Below are 20,563 nucleotides of genomic sequence, written 5' to 3' on the forward strand. Positions count from 1 at the left end.
ATGGGAGGGCTCAGATGGTGCCATTCTCCGGGCGGAGCAGGCGGCTGGCAGGGCAGCCCAGCCTGACACTCGGTGCCTGGGGGAGGCGCTCCTTCAACGCACATGCCCGCTTAAGGCGGCGGAACACCGAACGGAGCCCTGGCCTCGGTCCACGCGGCGTCGGGGACGAGACCGGGCGCGGAGGGCGCCAGGCCTCCAGGGACCAGGGCGCGGCAGGGAGAGGAGCAGACGGCGCGAGCCCGGGGCCGGGGTGGCGTGGCTGCGGCCGGGGGCCGGGCAGGCAGGGGGCCTCGACGGGAGCCTGCGGGCCCTTCCGGGGCTCTGCGCGGGGCAGACGGGCACGGCTTTTCGAGCGCGGCGCGTGGACGGAAACGAACTTCGCGGGCAGAACTGGAACCCGGAGCCGCGAGCGGCCGTAACCAGGCAACCGGAGCCGCCGGGCGGTGCGCACGCGTAGCCCGCCGCGGCGCCCGGCGCATGCGCAGCTTCCTCACGCCCGTCTCCGCGCCTTGGAGGAAGTCCAACGGCCAAACGGGAGGGTCGCGCCCGCGCCAGGGCTCCGCTCGGGTCCGTGGGTGCTCCTGCTGGCCTCGGTCGCTCAGGACTGGCTCTTCACTTGGGTATGACTAAGAAACGCTTACTCTCCTCACAGCCTAGGACGAGAAAAGACTGGGAGAAAGAGCTGGCATAATCAGGGCGACGTCTCCGAGCAGTACCCCGCGCGCCCCACACGGCAGGTGGGCGAAGGGCGGGTCGCAGGGGGGCGGGGTAGAGGGCGAGGCCAAGGGGGCGGAACGGAGGGATGAGCGGTGAAAGATTGGTCGCGGGCGAGGGGCGGGGCCAACGGGGCGGACCAATAGATGGCCGGCGAAGGACCAAACGCCGGAGGGGGGCCGGGCTAACGTACGCGGCGCCGCGTCACGGGAGCAGCTGGGGTGGGCGGGGCCGATGGGCGTGGTGGGCAGGCGTGGCGCGCCCTGACGTCGGGGTCGGACACGTCGGCTGCGCGGCGGCCGGAGCCGGATGTGCCAAGATGGCTGCTGCGGCTGTCGTGTCTGCGCTTGTCGCCGCAGCCCGGCCGGCTTCCGCCGGTGGCTCCTGAGGGGTTGGCCCAGGGGTCGCTGAGGGGCCGGGCAGGAACCGGAACCGGTGCGGGCCTCGGCCGCCCTGTGGCGCGCCGGTGAGCGCCGGGGTCGGGCGGAGGGAAGGGGCCGGGCCGGGCCCAGCCCTGAGCGGACGGCGCGTCTCCGGGTGCCGCCAGCGGTCGGGCAGGGTCCTCGGGGGCGGGCAGGGACCTGCAAGGCCGGGGTGGGTCAGGGGTGGCCGGGCGAGCGACCCTCCTGCCGCCTTCTGCACCTTTGTCGGCCGCCTGGTCAGACTGACGTGGACCCCGCAGGTATGGCCGGCTGTGTGGCAAGTGCCTGTCGGGCTCCGCCGTGTTGACACTTGTCTTCGCCCTGCCGGCCTCGATGGAGGGAAGGTTGCGTTGGAATGGTGAAGATAGACCAGACCGCCACTTTCAAGGAATGCAGACATTTGGGAAATTTCTTCAACAGTTTTGCGTGTCCTTTGCCTCGAAGGTTCGGAAGTTGTTTTGTCCTCACTGGTTGGGCGGTTTTTCCTGAGCCAAGCTGGTGATGAGACAGATTTGCATTTCGTGGCCAAGTGACCGAGACGCTGCACCAGTGTTTTACGTGAGGGGTCACGGGACCATGTGATGAAATTAGTAGAGTTTTTGTGGCGAAAGGATTGTATAGAGCGTCTGGGCGCATCACAGCCATTTAAAATCGGTCTTGCTGCTTCACCTCAGAAGTTGTGCGCAGTGTGGAGACGGGGCCTGGGCTGCTTAAGGCCAGATTTTGAGTACATTCAATGCAGATGGTGACCGGGGAGGGCAGGGGGCAAGCTGAGTCACACACGGTTGTTCCCAGAGCAATACTTGGGCGAGTTTCCNCATTTCTTAGGGTTCCGGCTGGTGTTCTGTTAGCAAAGGTGAGGCAGGAGGCAGAAGAGTGCTTTCTTGTTCTGCGGTTTGTTTACCCTGAACACCAGTAAGTCTGGAAATTGTACTGAACCTTCAGGGCAGTGTGTATGTTTTAATGATTCTTCCCTGACCGTCCGTGTGTCCCCCGGATCTTCGCCATTCTTAGCGGTGTTTAGACCCCCCTTCATGTTAACGTCTAGAGGTGTTGGGGGCTGTACTTAGAAAAGTTGGAGTTTGCGGTGTCTTTGTGTCGAGTGCCCCGTAGTCTTGACGGGGACTTGAGGCTCCCAGTCTCCGAGAGGGACGTCATGGCAAAGGGGGGACTCCGGCTCCCTGGCACTCCTGCTGGTCCACACTGTACAGTTGGCGGCGGCAGCTCCGAACGGGCCCTGAGCATCTCCATTCCTTAGCCAGGAGTTTGGATCGAAGATCAAAGATCGGTTGTGCCTAAGTGTTTCGCGTAGGAACTAGGTGGTCTCGTGGCAGGGCCAGGTTCATGAGTAACGTGTGTTTAAGGAAAGCAGCCAGTGTCTTTTCAGAGTCAGATGCCTTGGTGTAGAAGGACTTAGGGGCTGGGATGAAGTCACTGGCGTCAGCAGAGAAATGATAGGCGGTATGTCCGTTCGTGAATAGAGAAGAAAGATCAGAGGATAATGTTCACGTTCAGGATCGTTTCAGGTGAGATTGGCATAATGTTAAAACGCTCTCAGGTGGCGGTGGGGGAGATTTTGTTTTATAAGGAAGCGATAGTGTTTGCCTGTGAAATGATTCTTCCTTCAGGAGCTGAGAAAGTTTCTTGCAAGAGAACATTGACATAAGTATGTCATTGGCCTTTTGATGGCATTTCTGTGTGGGGCATCCCAGAACCCACCGTGAGCAGGACTTTGTGACACAGAGCCGAGAGGAGCCTCAGACTCTCACTTTACAGGTGAAGAGGCTGGGTGGCAGGAGGAGAGGAGGCGTGCCCGGGGCCCTGCTCTCACAGCCACGCCCCTGCCATGTGATGCTCTGGGCCTCTGCTCTTTGGTGCTTCTGTTTTCCAGATGCTTAGAGTGGTTGAGGTCTCCTACTGGAGCCTGGCAAGGAGGAAGTGGTGTTTTGGAAGACATGCTGGGCGCCTCTGTCCACAGAGAAGAGGAAGAGGTCGTGCTTGTTGTGCACTCAGTCCTCGTAAACCTGAGCTGCACATATTCTTTCTTCTAAAATGACAGCTTAGAACCAGACGAAGCCTCCAGTGCTGTCCCCAGTACAGTCCATTAAATTGAAGTGAGTTTTGGGGTGCTTGTCAGTGCGAAGGGCTTCCCTGGTGGCCTAGGACAGACACGGGCGAGCCGTGGTGGTAGTGGGCTGATAGAGTCATTGGGCTCGTTTCCAGAGAGTGGGGGGAGCCTTCGCTGTAAGTAGCTTTACTTAAAATACATTCACAAATTTTTTTTTATGGACTCTCAGAAAGATTTCCAAGAGCAAAAGTGCTGTGCGGCTGCAGAAACGTGTGGGTTAAACTCTGGAGTCCTTCTCCCATTTCTCCCTCTGGTGTTTACTTTTCTCTCGCATCGGTTAAACTTCATCTGTCTGTCTGTGCATGTGGCACTAGGGCGAGGACTCGTACACAGAAAAAGACGGTAAAGAGACGGTACTTGGGTTTTGGTCTTAAAACTGCAGTTTAACTGTTCAGGATTATGTTTGGTGTATTTAATAAAAAACAAAAGCTGCCACCAGTACTTGCGACCACAAAACACTCTAAAGACTGTTTTGTTTTCTGTAAAAGGTTTGTTGGGACTCTATGATTGAAAATGTTTGAACCAAGTCAGTCAGTTTTAAAGCTGCTTCAGCTTTAATTGGGGCTTTCAATCCGGACTCCCTTCTTACAGCCCTCGCAGTCAGAGGCGACTTGTTCTGCTCACGGTGTCAACCAGGCACAGCGCAGAAAATGAGACATTCCGCACGGTGGCATAAGAGGTGTTTTTATATATTTCAGAGTCTGTAGCTTGTATCACTTAGTGCTTTAGAACGCTTTTTCATTAAAATGGAAGTGCACGTTTTAAACTTTCATTTTCATTTCAAGATTTCATATTAACCTGTGTGAAAAGTATGACAGTGCCATCTTGATAGGGGAGTTGGCTCTTTCTGCATCTGCTGATGACTTACAGGAAGATGTCCGTGTACCTGGTGGTAAATCAGACCAGCAGTTAGGTTTGCTTCCTTCATCTCTGCCTGCGGTGAGGGCATCACGGAGGCATCAAGCGTTCCACGGGGGTGCTTAGCCGGGCGATGAAATTGAACCCCAGGGAAGGCAGGGACTTGTCTGAAGTCAGTCGGTGAGCTCAGGGCACGGCCGGCGTTTGCATCCCAGTTTGGCCACGGCCCTGCCTCTGCGCTCACCTGCACTCCCCGGCCGCGGCCCCTCCGGGGTGCAGTTCTGGGGGTGAGCGGGGGGTGGGAGCAGCCGGGTGCAGACCCCCAGGTTGTTTCCGGCCTTCCTCTGTTTTCTTAGCTCTCCTAATTCCAACTGGGAGTTTGAATGTATGGATTTTATGCTAATCGCTTCTTTTTCTTTCTCTGTTTAGATTAAGGAACACCTATATTCTGCTGCTTTCTGCCAGCGGCATCTAGTCGTGCAAAAGACCCATCATGCAGCCGCCACCCCAGGCAGCCCCGTCAGGCGTGGTCGGGCCACCTCCAGCCGGGAGTCCTCAGAGCTTGTTCTGTTCCAACAGATCGTACAGGAGACAGGCAAACAGCAATGCACCAGTGACCCCGATAACTTGCCCGTTGCAGCCGGTGACGGATCCGTTTGCTTTCAGTAGACAGGCGCTACAAAGTACACCGTTGGGCAGTGCGTCCAAAAGCAGCGTGCCCGTTCTGCAGGGCCCGGCCCCGCCAGCGCTCCTCCAGCGCCCTGGTCTGCCTGCGCCCCACACGAATGCTGGGGATACCTCCCAGGGACCTGGGTCACGGCCCACAGCGGACGCCACTCTATTTTCCAGTATGTCGACACCTTCAGCGCCGCCAGAGCCCGAGCTGAACAGGAGCGCCGAGCTTGCTCCCGGCGCAGAACCCGAAGTGCAGGCTCTGCCGTATCCTCACATTCCGGGAGCTGGTGCCGACGGTTCTCACGGGGGCCACCCGCACGCGGCCATGCTTGGGCCCGAGAGACCCCTGAGTCGGCAGAACCCACACGACAGCGCTGCGTCACGGGCGCCAGCCCCTTTCTTCCCTCAGCCTCGTCAGCAGATGCCAGGCCAGTGGGGGGCGGGGCAGGGAGGCCCACAGACCCCAGGTCAACGTTATTGGCCCCGCCCAGAAGGACCTGTTCAGAACGCGGTGCCCCACACGTCCGGTGGTCCCCCCTACCCTGCTCCATCCAGCCTGCATCACGGTCCTGGCCACGAGCAACTCACCCCATCGGTGTCTTTGCCAGGTCCCTTGGCTGGTGACGGAAGCAGCAACGAGGCAGCCTACCTGCAGAGCGGAAGCCAGTCAACAAGTAACTTTGATCCTGAAAATGCGTTCAGGCAAAATTCTAGAGCTGGGAGTACTCGGGCAAGCCAGGAGCTCAGGCCACATCCAGGAGTGAATAAAGAGCAGTTGCCAGACCTTGCTCTCGTTAATCCCCTCGCTCAGGGAAATATCCCAGAAAGCCATTTGCACTACCCCTCAGGGGCCGACACCAGCCAGGTCCTGCCGGAAGTGGACTCGGGGGCTCTCTCCATGTTCTTCCATGGCGGGGAGGCGGAAAACGAGGAGAACCTTTCATCTGAGAAAACAAGCTTTGCTGGTCGGTCTGACTTAGATGGCTCCTCCCCCAGCCCTGGACTTGGTCACGCTTCCGCACGTGTGGGAGTGGGTGGCATTTACCACGCCTTTCCCAGAGGTTCCAACAACGAGGCCACGCAGCAGGGAGGACACCCGCAGCCTTATTTCTCTCAGTCTGCAGGCGTCCAGCCTGATAGACCAGCCACAGTGAGCGCTGCTGTCGCTGCATGGGGCGGTGCGGCAGGCACAGGGGCTCACGCTGCCGGCAGCTCACAGTATGAGAACGTCGAGGACTTAGAGTTCATTCAGAATCAGGAAGTTTTGCCAAGCGAGCCCCTAAGTTTGGACCCTTCCGCCCCAGGCGATCAGCTCAGATACGGTCCCCTTCCTGGGCCAGCCATCCCCAGGCTCGGTGGTGTGGCCCACGCTGGAGGCGGGGGCCCAAATCTCGAGGCCCCGGATTCAACGCCACACCCTGTGAGATCCGATAGCGTGTCATCCGGTTACAGCAGCAAGAGCCACAGGAATCTTTCGAGTGCAGCCAGGCCTCAAGACCTGGTGGGCACTTTCATTCAGCAGGAAGTTGGAAAACCTGAAGATGAGTCTTCGGGGAGCTTTTTCAAGCAGATTGATTCTTCTCCCATAGGAGGCGAGATCAACGAGACCGCCGGGAGCCAGAGTCACCGCTGCAGCCTGTCCCAGCCCTCGACCCCAAGCCCCCCCAAACCCACTGGAATATTCCAGACAAGTGCAAATAGTTCTTTTGAGCCGGTGAAATCCCACTTCATTGGAGTAAAACCTGTTGAGGCCGATCGAGCCAAGGTGGTGGGGGAGGTGAGGGGGGCCGGAGCCCACCAGAAGAAGCCCAGGCCTGTTGCTGTGCCGCCAGACACCTGCCCTGGCAACCTGGAGCAGCCCCCAGACAACTTGGAGACCCTGTGCACACTCCCGGCCGGTTCCCTGCCCTTGACCGGACCCCTGGAGGCCGACCACGAGCTTGGGCACGCGGGGGGGCTGCCCTCGGAAACCGTGCTTCTGGCGGCTGAGAAAAGGCCTTTTGCCAGGGCCCAGGGAGCTGTGAAGTGCGAGAGCCCAGTAACGACCTTGTGGGCACAGAATGAGCTCCCAGATTTCGGAGGCAGCGTGCTCCTGGCCCCAGCCGCCCCTGCGCTGCATGCGCCCGTGAGGCCTCAGCCCTCCGAGGTGATTCAGCCTCCTGACGAGGGGGTTTCTGGTCAGCAGTCCCGGCAGCCAGGCCCTGGCCTCCCCCTGCGGAGCAGGGAGGGCATCGGTGCTTCCGAGAACCTCGAAAACCCTCCCAAAATGGGAGAAGAGGAGGCCCTTCCGTCGGCAGCGAGCTCCGGCTACGCCAGCCTCTTGTCCTCGCCGCCCACTGAGTCTTTGCAGAATCAGCCGGTCTTGATCGCCCAGCCTGATCAAAGCTATAACTTGGCTCAGCCCATTAATTTTTCTGTGTCCTTATCGAGTCCTAGTGAGAAGAATCCGCCCTGGAGAGATGCTTTGGTGGGGGATAGACCGATGGCAGGTAGCCGGACTGTCGGCGGGGACTCTGGAGAAAGCGCTCCCGTGTCGGGGGTCCCGGCTGGTGCTCTCACCCGCTCGCCTCTGCCCAAGAGTCTCCCGCACAGCAGCTTTCCACAGGTTCCTGGCACTTCAGAAACCGTTTCTAATCCACCTGCTAATTTGCTGGTTCAGCCACCACCTCATCCAGTTCCAAAGAACTTACTTCCAGAAAGCCAAAAGATTCATAACGCAGAGAACATTCTTCCCGAGTTGGTTAGTAACCCTGCTGGAAACACAGGCGTGATGTTAGTGCCACCTGCAAACGCTACCTCGGTACCTGCTGGTAATAAAGCAGATCCCTCCAGTAATCGGGAAGAAACTTCTGGTGCCCTAGACTTCACACTCAATAGGACTTTGGAAAACCCTCTAAGGATGTATAGCCCGTCCCGTTCTGACAGCCCAGCTTGTCAGCAAACCATCACCAATCCTAGACAGCCCGGGCCGGGGGCACATAACCCAGACCCTTTCTACCAACAGGTGACAAAAGATGCTCAGGACCAGCGTGGCCTAGAGAGAGCTCAGCAGGAGCCCTCACCGTCCCCTCAGCGAGGGCCCAGAGCAACATTTTCAGAACCTTCCAACCCAGGAAGTCCGCCAGTGCAGGGCCAGCCCCCAAACTCGGTCCCGCCGCCTGCAAGTCCAGCTCCAGCCGACACGGGTCATCAGCCACTGCCTCGGCCGCCTCGGTCCTCCAGTGCGTCCGTCGTGTCCACCAGTTCGAGCCAGGCCGCCGCGCGGTCAGACCAGCAGTGGCTGCAGCCTCCGCCCCCAGACTTGGCATCTTACTACTATTATAGACCCCTGTACGATGGCTACCAGTCGCAGTACCCCTCTCCGTACCCGCCAGATCCTGGCACAGCCTCTCTCTATTACCAGGTATGGTCAGGCTCTTGCACTGTCGAATCCTGTGACTGGTGGTCCCTTTCTCCCGAGTTGTTGCTTAATTCAGAAGGGGCTTGGAGTCCCACCGTCGTGCAGAGGGCCGCTTCTGCGCACCGCTGCTTGAGGAAAGAGCCCTGCTCCCAGAGCCTGCTCTGCTGGGCACGGCCCATCTCTTCAGGTTCACACTGCGCACTCGTGTGTTGAATGGTGTAGAATACCTGATTAATTTTTAACGTGCCCTGCCCCAGCTTATGTGGCCAAGGAGCCCTCTGTGTCCTGCCCCTCCAGTGGGCTGTCTACAGGACCTGAGTTCTGAGCTGCATGCTTTGGGAAATTGGGATGGCTTCTTGAAGCTTCGGTGTGGTTTTGACCTGAAAAACCTACCTAACAAGAGGAAAGTGTAGTGTTTTAAAGCCCTCCTGGAGAATAGAAACATTTAGGGAGAAAAGGTACAATCAGAACATAATCCAAACGAAACGGTCAAGGGAGAGGAGATCTGGTAAACTTGCGCGCGTGTCGGTCTCAGCAGTGGGTCGGGGCCGTGTTGCCACACAGAGCACTTGCTGTTCACGGTGACGCAAGTTGAGTTGGGTTTCATCCAGTTCTCTGGCATTTTGACATGGGGTTCAAGTGCACGCATTGGATCATGATCTGCTTCTCCTCAACTCTAGTCCCAGCCCAGCATCACTCAAGGTCAGCAGAGTGTCAGAGGTCAAAGGAGTGTAGATTAGAAGTTTGGAAAGCACACTCCTACAGTGGCGGGGGCAGGTGGCCATCCTGGGAGCTTCTCAGAGGCAGCTTGGGGGCGTAGGGCTGGTTGGGGCCTGGTCAGGCAGCAGCCCCCACCGGTAGGAAGCCTGTGTCTCCTTCGCAGACTGTGAGCAGCTTTGGGATTGCGTGAAAAGGGCGCATCTAACCGCTGAGATTAGCGAATTCTAGGTTCTGGAAGGAGCCGCAAGGACTCCTGTTTCCATACATGGAAATGGATTTCAGGTCCATCCGGTGCCCGGGAAGGGCTGGCAGAGCACGAGGGGAGCAGTGTGCCTGCTTTGGGTTCTTTGTGCAGCAGTGACACGTGCATCCAGGAAACTCCAGCCAGAGCCCAGCCTCACTCCTGCGGGAGTCCACTTCCTTCCGCCCTTCCGTCTTGCTGCCGCAGTCTCTGGCGGTGGTCGGGAATAAGTCCGTGTGACGTGATTGCTCCCCTTCGGCCAGGTGATGGCGGAGAGTCAGGCTCGCAGACCAGAGGGCTGCTTCAGGTGCACATGTGGCACCTCCTTGGAGACCAGGCATCTGGTCATCAGCCTGTGGCCAGTCATCAGCCTGAATGGGCTGAAAGCCTTGTAGGGATAGAGTGTGGTCTCTCTTTGAGGCTGCCCGTAGCTGCAGGGCCCATGCAGGTGGAACCCTGGAGATTTTGCTTACCTGACATGGGGTCAGAAACAGGACACAAACCTGGGGAGTCGTAGGGCCTCCATGGCCCCTTGGGGGCCGCCCGCTGACATGGTGACCCTCTCCTGAGCAGGACCAGGGCCGTCCCTTTTAGGAAGATCCTGCTGCCTGTCTGTGGCTGTGGATTTCAAATTGTAGGTTTTCTGTTTTGCACGAGGGAAGCCCCACATCCGGTGCTCCCAGAGGGCCATAGTCGGTGCCGTTTAGAGCTCGTGCCGGCTGCTTGATGGGTGGCTCTTCTGATGTCTAACGTTGCACAAACCCTTCTTCCAGCAGGACGTCTACGGCCTGTATGAGCCAAGATACAGGCCCTACGACAACGCCGTGCCTGCCTACGCTGACAGCTACCGCTGCCCCGAGCCCGAGCGGCCCAGCTCCCGGGCAAGCCACTGCTCGGATCGGCCACCCGCCAGGTGATTAACGTTCGTGTGACTGGCCGTGGTAGTAAGTTAGCGATCTGAAAACATCATACGAGCCTGTTATTTCTGTGCCTGTGTTTAATGAGCAGGGGCAGAGCACAGGCGCACTTTGAGGTGGACCAGAGCCCTCCCTCGCAGCCACACCCTGCTGTCAGCCAGCACAGGGTCGGGCCAGACCCTCTGTGGGGTCCTCCCTGGGCCAGGGGACCATCCTACCGCCGAGGCGCACACACAGCTCTGGCATTTTGCTGACCGGGTGTTCAGGGCCCTCGGGCTGTGGTGGCTTTGCCCCGCTCAGGCCTCTCCCTGCTACTGACCACAGCAGTGCGGGGTGTCAGGCCAGGCAGGCCGGGGCCAGGACCCCCGCCCACCTCCTTCTCCCGGCACTCCCTCCCTGCTGGAAGGCCCCACATGTCTGTCCCGCTGCCCTCCTCCACTGAGTGAGCGCGACTCGGCTCCGTGATTACAGATGAGGGATCCTGAAAGCTCTGGCATCATGCCTGCTGCCGAGTAGGAACGGAAGCAGGTCCCAGCCTCCCGCTAAGAGATGTGGGGAGAGCTGGGTTGAAGCAGCAGGGCGTGCTGCCTCCCAGCCCTTCACGGCACCTGCTCGTCGTCAGGTGGGGAGCGACGGGTAGGTGTAGGCACGAGAGCACACGGCTTCCTGAGCTCGTGATAGAGGAAGTCTTCACCGATGACGGCTTTGTACGCCTGCTGCTTTCTAGAGTCGTGGGGTCCGATTGCTGGTTCTTCGGGTCTTTGGAAGCTTCTCTGGAGACAGGGCTCTGTCTCTCTGAGCCTTTGTCTGTTTGGCTGCTCTCTGTGTGCACTGCTGACCGGCACACAGCCCAGCTTTCCAGGGGCTTTATGGGAGGAAGTTCCCGAGGTGTTAGTTCCTGTGCAGCACCTGAGAAGGTTTGAAGTTAAGAGAAGTATTCTGATTGAGGGAAAGTGTCGGGCAGGTGTTTTCTAGAACCTAAGGGACCAGGGAGAGCAGAGGAGGGTGCAGTCCGGGCGCATCTTGCTATTCCAGGTTCCTGTCCTCGTGGCCACCTGAAAAGTTAACGTGGAAGGTCATTCCAAGAGGCCACAGGTGGCTGCGTGCTGTTGAGAAGTCACCCAGCCAGGAGCAAGGCCGGGTCACACGTCAGTGGCTGTGTCCCCTGTCTGGCAGGGTTTCTGTGCTCTTACTGTCCTCACCCCTCATCTGTGACAGCTCTGGAGTGCCGCCTCGCCTTTCTGCCTGCTGTGGTTGGGGGTGTGCATCTGTGTCCGTGCGTGTGTCCGCGCTTGCGGGTGTGTGCGCGTGTCTGCGCGTGTCTGTGTCCGCGCTTGCAGGTGTATGTGCGTGTCTGCACGTGTGTGTGTCCGCAGGTGTGTCCACATTCGTGGGTGTACATCTGTGTCTGCCCTTGCGGGTGTGTGTGTGTGCGTGTGTCTGTGTCCACAGGTGTGTCCACATTCGTGGGTGTACATCTGTGTCCGCGCTTGTGGGTGTGTGTGCGTGTCTGCGCGTGTGTGTGTCCGCAGGTGTGTCCGCAGTCGTGGATGTACATCTGTGTCCGCGCTTGCTGGTGTGTGTGCGTGTCTGCGCTTGTGTGTGTCCGCAGTCGTGGATGTACATCTGTGTCCGCACTTGCAGATGTGTCCATGCACATGTCAGTGCGTGTGCGTGTCGTTCTCATGCCTGGTGTGATCACGTACCTGCAGCAACCGCTTGAGGTGGCAACACGTCCTTTGTTTTTGTGACTGTCTCTGCCAATGGGTGGACGGGCTCGGTTGGCAAGGGCAGTGAGGAGGTGGCATGTGCCTGGCTCTGAGCCCCCCAGCAGTGTGCATGGCGGCCCCCCGCTCTGCACAGGGATGGGGCTTGGAGTGCTGTCCTCCAGGGGGGACCTTGTTCCTGCAGCTGGACCCTGAGAGCGGGTGCTCTTCGCCGCAGTCTGTCCCAGGAGCCGCGCCCAAAGCCCCCAGGCTCATCTGGGAGACAATCCTGAAGGGGCACAAGAAGAGTCACATTTTAAAAACCAAATACTGTCTAAAACTTGTCAGTAAGAGACAAAAATGCTGATAAGCCAGCGTAAGGGTCTCCTGCCCCAGAAGCTCTGACACGTGACCTTGCTAAGTTCTGCTTTCCCCGCGGCTAGAGTCAGACTCGTAGCCGGGTCACTGAGGCCAGCGTCCACCAGACTTGCTTCAGGCCTCCTGCCGGTCAGGTTTGGGAGCGGACGCGAGAGGCCGAGGCAGCCACAACCCCACGCCTGGGCGCCTGCCTCTACCCATCCAGAGGACGCGGCACCCAGTCCGCGCACAGGGCACTGAAGTCGGCTTTAGGTTGGTTCTGACAGCTCCGTGCTTTCTGCGTCTGCTGAGCATCGATACTGGAAACCGAGGAGCCCGTTTGATCGTGGCCGTGTGGGGTGTGGCACGGAGCAGGCGGGAGGCGCTTTGTCTCACATGGGTGCTGCTTAAGGAGTTACTTGGGGAGACGGATTATGGCCGTGTGGCAGGGAATCTTATCTCATCGTTATTACTGATTTGGATTTTCTCATGAGAATTTTGTCACAAAGCGTTTTGCTGAGTGCCTGACGCTCCGGATGACGCGCGCTGACTGGCGTCTCGTACGTACTCTAAGACAGAGGTGGGAAACTTATTTCGTAACAGCATCATGTGTGTCTCCAGGCAGAGCTACCCCGAAGCTTACTCCAGCTCCAAAAGCGGGTGGAGCAGCCACAGTGACTACTATGCAGGCTACTACTCCGGCCAGTACGACTACGGAGGTAAGTTCAGGAGTTTAAACGGCCAGCCGCTGGTGGACACGCCTTCAGGCCACTGGTGCAGCCGGGCGCGCGCCAGCCCCTCTGGCCATTCCTTAGGAGGCCCTCCGCCCCGTTGCTCTCTTTAGTCCTAGAGCCAGAGTAGTTGCAAATCAGCTGCCCTTGGGAATAATTGTATTGCTGTTTTTGTTTAGAAATTACGTCTGATTATAGCATTAACACATCTTTGTCGTATTAGTAGTTTCCTATAATTTTCCAACAAAGTGCGGTTGTGAGTAGTTCCAGAACGGCCTTGTTCCTGCGCATTTATATAAGTTAACGAAAAGAATAAAGTGGGAAACCAGCTCCTGGGTCACACTGGCCCCATGTGGCACACTGATGGCTTCCTGCAGCCGTCTCCTCCCCCGCCCCCAGGTTGCATGGTGCAGACATCAGATGTCCTCACTGCACACGCCCGGAGCTGCCTTCCGGTCTCGACACTCTCCCATTGGGCAGGGTGCGCATCTCCGCTACATGTTCCCCAAGCGGTCCTGATAGCCACTGCTGCCCGCTGCGACCTGTGCTCTAGGTGCAGGGGGTCCCGGGCCCCCTGCCCCTTGGTGGTCGCGCTTCCCACAGGCCCCTTTTCCGTTTATATTTGTGTTGCTTTAGATATAAATTTTGCTCACAACTGCCAAAAATGGTACATCTACTTTGTGTTAATATATTTTTTTTATGTTTTTCTTTCTATTTTGAGAGAGAGGTAGAGTGTGAGCAGGGGAGGGTCAGAGAGAGAGGGAGACACAGAATCTGAAACAGGCTCCAGGCTCTGAGCTGTCAGCACAGAGCCCGACGTGGGGCTCAAACCCACGAACTGTGAGATCATGACCTGAGCCTAAGTCGGACGCTTAGCTGACTGAGCCACCCAGATGCCCCATGTTAATGTATTTTTTAAAAAGTGTTTATTTATTTAGAGAGAAAGAGCATGAGTGTGTAGGTGCATAGAGAGAGAGAGAATCCCAGCAGACTCCACACTGTCTATGCAGGGCCCCACGTGGGGCTTGATCTCATCAACTGGGAGATCATGACTTGAGCCAAAATCAAGGGTTGGACGCTCAACCGACTGAGCCACCCAGGCGCCAATGTATTTTTTTTTTTAAGTAATCTTTTAGTTTTCGATTATTTCTTGAAACTTTGANCATGCAGGGCCCCACGTGGGGCTTGATCTCATCAACCAGGAGATCATGACTTGAGCCAAAATCAAGGGTTGGACGCTCAACCGACTGAGCCACCCAGGCGCCAATGTATTTTTTTTTTTAAGTAATCTTTTAGTTTTCGATTATTTCTTGAAACTTTGAGCTATGTTGGAAGTCACAGAAGGAAAACACACAGTCATGGGATTAAGTATTAAAAGGTGGTGACTATGAACAAGATGCTCCTTAAGGTTTTATTTTTTTAAATCGCCCGTGTTGAGAGAAGACCCAGTGACCGTGAGGGTTATCAGTACAAGTAAGACGCACCCGGGCCCTCTACCTGTCGGTTAATACTTTCCAAGGCCATCGGGAGGAAGGTTTGGTTCCTCTGAGGTCCAGGAGGCGTCCTTCAGGCCTGGGGTGGTGGGGTGTATCTGGCCACCGCGGGAGGAGCGTCTTCCTTTCCTGTCGTACTGAGCCGTCACTCCCCCGCTTGCAGATGCAGGCCGCTGGGACCGGTACCACTACGGCCCCAGGTTCAGGGACCCCCGCGCCTGTGACCGGAGGTATTGGTATGACGCGGAATACGATCTGTACAGGAAAGAAAACTACACTTACGGGGACAGGTTGGTACAATGCACGTTGCCAGGGAGGGTAACTCTGCCCTCACGTCGGTCATTTATCAGAAAGCTACGCTTGTGCTTGGGATCCTGGTGAGCAGCTGCCATTGGGGTCCCTGTCTGAAGGACAAGGATGAACTGGCCCTCCTGGCAGTTCCTGCTTCCGCTGTTTGGGGGGGGTAGGGGGCACTGGCCGGGGGGCGGTGCTGGGAGCTGGCCCCTCCTCTTCCTGGTCCGGGAGAGGTGTGGCCACACACAGGTGCCCTTGGGGCCTCTTTCTCCAAATCTGAAGGCAAAGGTGGGGTCTGAATTTGGGCCTGGGATGCAGCCACGCCCCCGAGGGTAGGCTCCTACCGGTCGTCTGAGGGTCAAGACCCCGGATGGTGACCCGGCACCTGGCAGCGGGGTGGTGATGACATGGCAGGAGCTCACTGCCACGTAGCAGAGGGCCATTGTCCGGAGTCCCCTCCCACACTCCCCTCTCCTCGCCTCTGCCCCTGCTTCCTCCAGGCCTGAGAGGTATGATGACCCCTGGAGGTACGACCCTCGCTTCACTGGTAGTTTTGATGACGACCCCGAGCCCCACAGGGACCCTTACGGGGAAGAGGCGGACAGACGCAGCGTGCACAGCGAGCGTTCGGCACAGAGTCTGCGCAGCAGCCTCAGTTCCCGCTCGCGCCAGGTGGGCTCCCTGCCCGTGTCCGCCCGTGTGTCTGAGTCTCCCGGGCTCCCGGGGGCTGACGGGTCCTGTGCGCTCTTTCCTCAGAGTCAGATTTACAGAAATCACGGCGTGACTGCTGCTTCCTACGAGGCCCCGCCTCCCCCGGACTCTTTGCCTGGCGATTATGCCTACGACAACAATTTTGGCAGCGCCCAGGGCTTCGCGGAGTACGGCTATGCTGCCGAAGCCGGTTGGGCCACCACGGAGCAAGGTGTGTGTGCACTCGGGGCCCCGGCGCTCCCGGCTGAATGGGGACATCCGGTCACACCGCTGGGGGGTCTCAGCCTGGGACGAAAGAGGGAGTGAATTTCGGCCCTGAAGGCACTGGCAGCGGTCTGGCCTGGTGGTCTCTGCAGAGTAGGGACTGCTTTGAGTCACAGAGCTGTCACAGGGGCTGTTGACATCCCTCAGGCTCAGACCTGAGCAGCCCAGCCTGTCTGTGGCACCCACGTCGGTGTGGCGCGGAGACCAGGCTCCCGCCAGGTTCTTGGGCGCGGCTGCCCTCGGCTTCCCAGTGCCAGCCGTTTGGGTGAGCAGTTTGTGCAGAAACTCCTAACTCCCCTTGAAAACCCGCATGGACTGGTCACCTGTGCCACAGTCTCGACTCCTCTCTGAGGTGTTGGGTCAACTGCTCTTCTCTGGAGAAGCGCAGAGGTAGGTGTTGGAGCCTACAGGGTGACGCTCCTCTGAGACCTCCTTCCTCGTCCCCTCGTACGTCCCCGCGCTGCTCGCCGTCAGGAGCCGGCGTGTGAAGGAGAGCTGGGGGGCCACGGAGGCTCTGGGGGTGCCTGAGCAGCCAGAAGCCCGGATGCTGCTTCCGAGGGACCCGTGCTCCATGCACGCGGCTGTTTTTAAAGGAGTTTTGTTTTCAGAAGAGGGTCGCTGTCATGTTTAACGATTGAAATGTTCTCTGACACACACCTGAGCTCTCTTTACTGGGGGACGTTGAACCGTCGCCACATTCCCATGGGCAGCCAGGTCGCCACGGCCGGTCTAACCTGTGGCCGCGGCTGTGTGGGCGCCTCGAAGTCCGTACCGTTGACCTAGTTGGGAAGCATTGTAGACTGACGAGCTGTTTGGTGTTCACTTCATTTACATGTAGCTCCATCGAGACCAACTTCTCCTGAGAAATTCTCGGTACCACATGTCTGTGCCAGGTTTGGTCCCGGGGGTCAGCTCATTAGAGTGACTCCAAACCTGCCTTCAGAAGGACAGCCTGCGCTGGTCGAGGTCCACAGCATGGAGGTAATTCCGTGGGTAGGGATTCCGCCTCGCGGGGCTGCCTTTGCAAAGTGTCTGTCACCGGGGTCTTTGGTCCCTAGATGTTCCTGTCGCGCTGGGTCACGGCTGATTCAGACGACAGCATTTTGATCCTCAGCAGTGGGGCCACGTTAGACTTGGTTTTCTTGCGCATTCGTTTTCCGTCTTTATTCACATTTCTGGTTCAGCGGGGAGGCCCCTGCTCGTATCACCTTATCGGTGGATGTGGGTCACTGGGGAGGGCGCCCGGGTGCAGGAGGCTGGGGGGCAGGTGGGCCCTGCAGGCCTCTTTTCTGTGCACGTGTTAGGACCCTGCTTCGGGGTTAGAGGGGAGGCATGGTTCCCACTCCTTAGAATTGGAAAGTCCCTGTTGTAAACCAAACTTGCCTGTGCTCTGTGACAGAGGGGCAGCAGCCCTCTGGGTGGCGTTGACAACCTCCCAGGCCCAGGCAGCCGCAGCCGCGGCCCCTGAGCTGCTCTCTCTCTCTCTGTGCCCCCCCCCCCGCAGACCCTGCTGCAACACACACCGGACCAGGAGGAGATGCGCTCATTCCCGGGACCGCTCGGCAAGTATGTCCCCGTCGGAGTGCCCTCCGCATCTGTCCAGAGGCAGCTGCTGTGCTCGGCCTCACGGTGCACTTGTTGCTGTTCATTGAGTGTGTGTTCTTTTTTCAGAGATGACACCCATAAAGTGGATGTTATTAATTTTGCACAGAACAAAGCTACAAAATGTTTGCAGAACGAAAATTTAATTGACAAAGAGTCTGCAAGTCTCCTTTGGAATTTCATTGTTCTCTTGTGCAGGCAGAACGGGGTGAGTGTCTCCCTGCCCCCTCCGGCCCCCCGCACCCCTGAGGAGCTGGGCGGGGTTTCTCTGCCAGGCTGTGTCGGCGGGGTCACCGTCCAGGGCCTCGCTCAGGAAGAGTGTCGTAGCAGCGATGTGGGGAAGGGGAATTTGGGCCGTGTGGTTTGGGGCAAGGGGAGGTTTGGGTCCACCTGCTTTGTCAGCCTGTCAGGCAGGAAGGCGGTCTGTCCATCCTGCTCCTGGCTGTGTCACCGGCGGTGCTTTGTGCCCGTGAGCGTGCTTGTCTGAGGAGTCGTGTTTGGTCGGGGCCTCGCCCGACCATGAGCGGGAATGGCTGTCTGTGGTAAAGCCTCCCATTCTCCTTCTCGCCCCCCCCCGGCCCTCGCAGACCGTGGTGGGGACGGACATCGCGGAACTTCTGTTACGAGACCACCGAACGGCCTGGCTTCCTGGGAAGTCGCCCAACGAAGCCAACCTGATAGATTTTACATCTGAGGCGGTAGAGCAGGTGGAGGAGGAGGAGTCCGGGGAGGCCCAGCTCTCGTTCCTCGTGGACAGCCATGCAGCCGCCCCCGGCACTCTCGACAGGGAGACGGAGAGGTTCCGAGAGCTGCTACTTTATGGCCGCAAGAAGGTGAGTGGGGGGGCGGGGGCTGGGGCAGGAAGCGCGGGGGTGCAGGCCCCTGCCGGGAGCGCCGGCGTCCTAACCAGGACTCGGCATCTGGGATGTCGTTTGTGTGGCGTTGATGCGTCCTCTCGCGTCAGTGAAGATTTTCTTCCAAGCGTCGGCAGCGTCGGAGATGTGCGAGTGCAGGTTTTACTTGTTTGGCAAATAGATGAATTTCCTGTGCTCGGGCCCTGCCCCCGCGGTGTGCAGGTCTCGGGGCCAAGCGAGCACGAGACGGAAGCGACAGTGTCCTCCCCAGCAAGGCAGGAGCCAGGTGGGGCTGCTCGCCGGGGCCGGGCCGACTGCGGGGAAGGCCCCGGGTGAGCCCAAGGGGCCGCGTGTGGGCCCTGGGGGCAGGTCTGCCCAGCCCGAGGTTCGTGCTGTTCCAGTGTCTCGACAAACTCAGAAAGCTCATGTTTGATAAACGGTCTTTCCGTGGACATCTTCTGACTGGTTGAGATTATAAAATCTGTCAGGTGTGCCTACTGTTTACCTGTACCACCCATGTCCCCGGAGGTGTCCTCTGAGCCCTGCCCCGGGTGGTTTTGGGTAGAGGGAAGGCTGCCTTAGGAAAGCTCTGTGCGCGTCGAGGTGATGGTCGTGGAGGCCTCGCGTAGCCTGAATGGGGAGTGCGATCCCTGGGGCACGTCCCACGGTGGAAGTGATAGTTTGGAGGTGGCGGTACCGCTTCTCGGTCACCCTGGTTCTGATCGGCGTGCGTGTTCTTTACGTTGCTAGTAGATAACCAAGCACTGCGTGTGGTCGCAAACCTATTACCCCAGGGACTTTGCAGCTAGGGCGCGTGTGACAGGTGGACTTCGTTTCTGAACCGGGAGTGTGCGCGGGCAGAGCTTTGACTCCCGCATTCCTTGGAGTGCCCGCGGCGGTGCCTGGCGACACGGGCTGCTGCGTCTGCCTGCTTGTGTCGGGGAGATCGTTCTGGTGGCTCACGTAACCACAAAATGTCTTGCAGGACGCCTTGGAGTCTGCGATGAAAAACGCCTTATGGGGACACGCTCTTTTACTGGCCAGTAAGATGGACAACCGGACACACGCCCGGGTCATGACCAGGTAGAGAATCTTGCCGTGTAGCCTGGTTCTGGGCACTGCCGGCTGGCCCGGTCGTGCTGCCTGCTCAGCCCTGGGAAGCACAGTGACGTGTCACGTGTGCCCCGGCAGGCGAGGAGCGGGGGTCTGCCCTGCGCGGCGCCGCTGGCCCGTCCTTGTTTGGCCCTCCTCCTGGGGTGGCGTTGCGAAGGGAGGGCTAGACGTTTGGTCGGTCGTGCAGTCTGTGTACACTCTGTAAAACCACTGGTTTTCTTGGGCTTTGCTTTTTTAGCTCCTTTTTTAAAAAGAATTTTTTTAATGTTTTATTTATTTGCGAGAGAGAGCGAGCGTGAGCAGGGGAGGGTCAGAGAGACAGGGAGACACAGACTCTGAAGCAGCTCCAGGCTCCGAGCTGTCAGCACAGAGCCCGACGCGGGGCTCGAACCCATGAACCGTGAGATCATGACCCGAGCCGAAGTCGGACGCTTCACCGACTGAGCCCCCCCGGGCCCCCCGTGCTTTCTTAGCTCCTTAATTGAGATACCGGGACCTGTGAACTTTGCCCGGGTTAAGTGTCATTAAAGGGCCGAGACCAGACTTGGTTTTGTGTGTCTTTTAAACGGGGCCAGTTCAGGTCTCGCTGACTTTCTGTCTGCCTAGGTTCGCCAACAGTCTTCCAATCAATGACCCCTTGCAGACCGTGTACCAGCTGATGTCGGGCCGGATGCCCGCTGCATCCACGGTTAGTGTTCAGTGGCTCGCGCGGCGCCGCGGCCCAGCTGTCTGTCCGGGCTCGCTCCTCTGGCAGACCGCGTCACAGGCTGCGAGGCCTGCAGTCCCCTCTCGGTCCTTCTTCCTCCTCCTTGTGCTCTTTGAGCTCACCCAGTACAAGATGAAAACGCCACTCTCCTCTGAGGAGAAGGGTTTATTCTGTTTTGCGCTTTTCTGACCTTAGTGTTGTGGAGACGAGAAGTGGGGAGATTGGAGGCCGCATCTTGCTATGATCTTGTCCAACCTAAGCAGCAACGTGGATGTGGAGTCCCGGGCGATGACCACCATGGGCGACACTCTAGGTAGGTCAGGTGCGGGCACAGGTGGGAGGTGGGAGAGCACAGGACGCCCATGTGTGGAAGCCGCTGCCGGCATTTCTGGGAGGACTCGGGGTCACTGACTGTGGCCTGCTTCTTGTTTCCTCAGCTTCAAAAGGTCTCTTAGATGCCGCGCACTTCTGCTACCTCATGGCCCAGGTCGGATTAGGGGTTTATACAAAGAAAACCGCAAAACTTGTTTTAATTGGATCGAATCACAGGTGAGGAACTTGGCGGTATCTGTTTTCCTTTAGAAAGAAAGCACCCCTTCTTCAGCTCTCCCAAAACGGCAGGCGACCCGGGCAGCCCCCCCCCCCCCCCCCCCCCCC

General features: G+C 58.4%; 1 protein-coding gene across 7 annotated transcripts in view; it reads left to right on the forward strand.

The window, feature by feature from the left end:
- Positions 1 to 656: 656 nt before the first annotated feature.
- Positions 657 to 20,563, forward strand: part of SEC16A (SEC16 homolog A, endoplasmic reticulum export factor) — a 31,251-nt gene continuing 11,344 nt past the window's right edge. For 2 of the 7 annotated variants that reach the window (XM_077752893.1, XM_077752933.1), the window contains exons 1-15: positions 1,025 to 1,180; positions 4,552 to 8,200; positions 9,932 to 10,071; positions 12,760 to 12,857; positions 14,526 to 14,652; positions 15,157 to 15,328; positions 15,413 to 15,578; positions 16,470 to 16,612; positions 17,136 to 17,197; positions 17,303 to 17,441; positions 17,821 to 18,066; positions 19,073 to 19,170; positions 19,807 to 19,888; positions 20,102 to 20,219; positions 20,344 to 20,455. In XM_077752893.1, coding sequence (XP_077609019.1) covers positions 4,616 to 8,200; positions 9,932 to 10,071; positions 12,760 to 12,857; positions 14,526 to 14,652; positions 15,157 to 15,328; positions 15,413 to 15,578; positions 16,470 to 16,612; positions 17,136 to 17,197; positions 17,303 to 17,441; positions 17,821 to 18,066; positions 19,073 to 19,170; positions 19,807 to 19,888; positions 20,102 to 20,219; positions 20,344 to 20,455 — 5,288 coding nt within the window. In that variant the 5' untranslated portion in view covers positions 1,025 to 1,180; positions 4,552 to 4,615. Of the gene's footprint in view, positions 738 to 1,024; positions 1,181 to 1,396; positions 1,581 to 4,551; positions 8,201 to 9,931; positions 10,072 to 12,759; positions 12,858 to 14,525; positions 14,653 to 15,156; positions 15,329 to 15,412; positions 15,579 to 16,469; positions 16,613 to 17,135; positions 17,198 to 17,302; positions 17,442 to 17,820; positions 18,067 to 19,072; positions 19,171 to 19,806; positions 19,889 to 20,101; positions 20,220 to 20,343; positions 20,456 to 20,563 lie in introns of those variants that run through there. The other 5 variants (XM_077752937.1, XM_077752904.1, XM_077752925.1 and 2 more) reach the window with 5 other exon arrangements.

This window comes from Crocuta crocuta, unplaced genomic scaffold (assembly GCF_008692635.1).
Source record: "Crocuta crocuta isolate KB4526 unplaced genomic scaffold, BGI_CrCroc_1.0 scaffold971, whole genome shotgun sequence".
In the NCBI taxonomy this organism is placed as follows: Eukaryota; Metazoa; Chordata; class Mammalia; order Carnivora; family Hyaenidae; genus Crocuta; species Crocuta crocuta.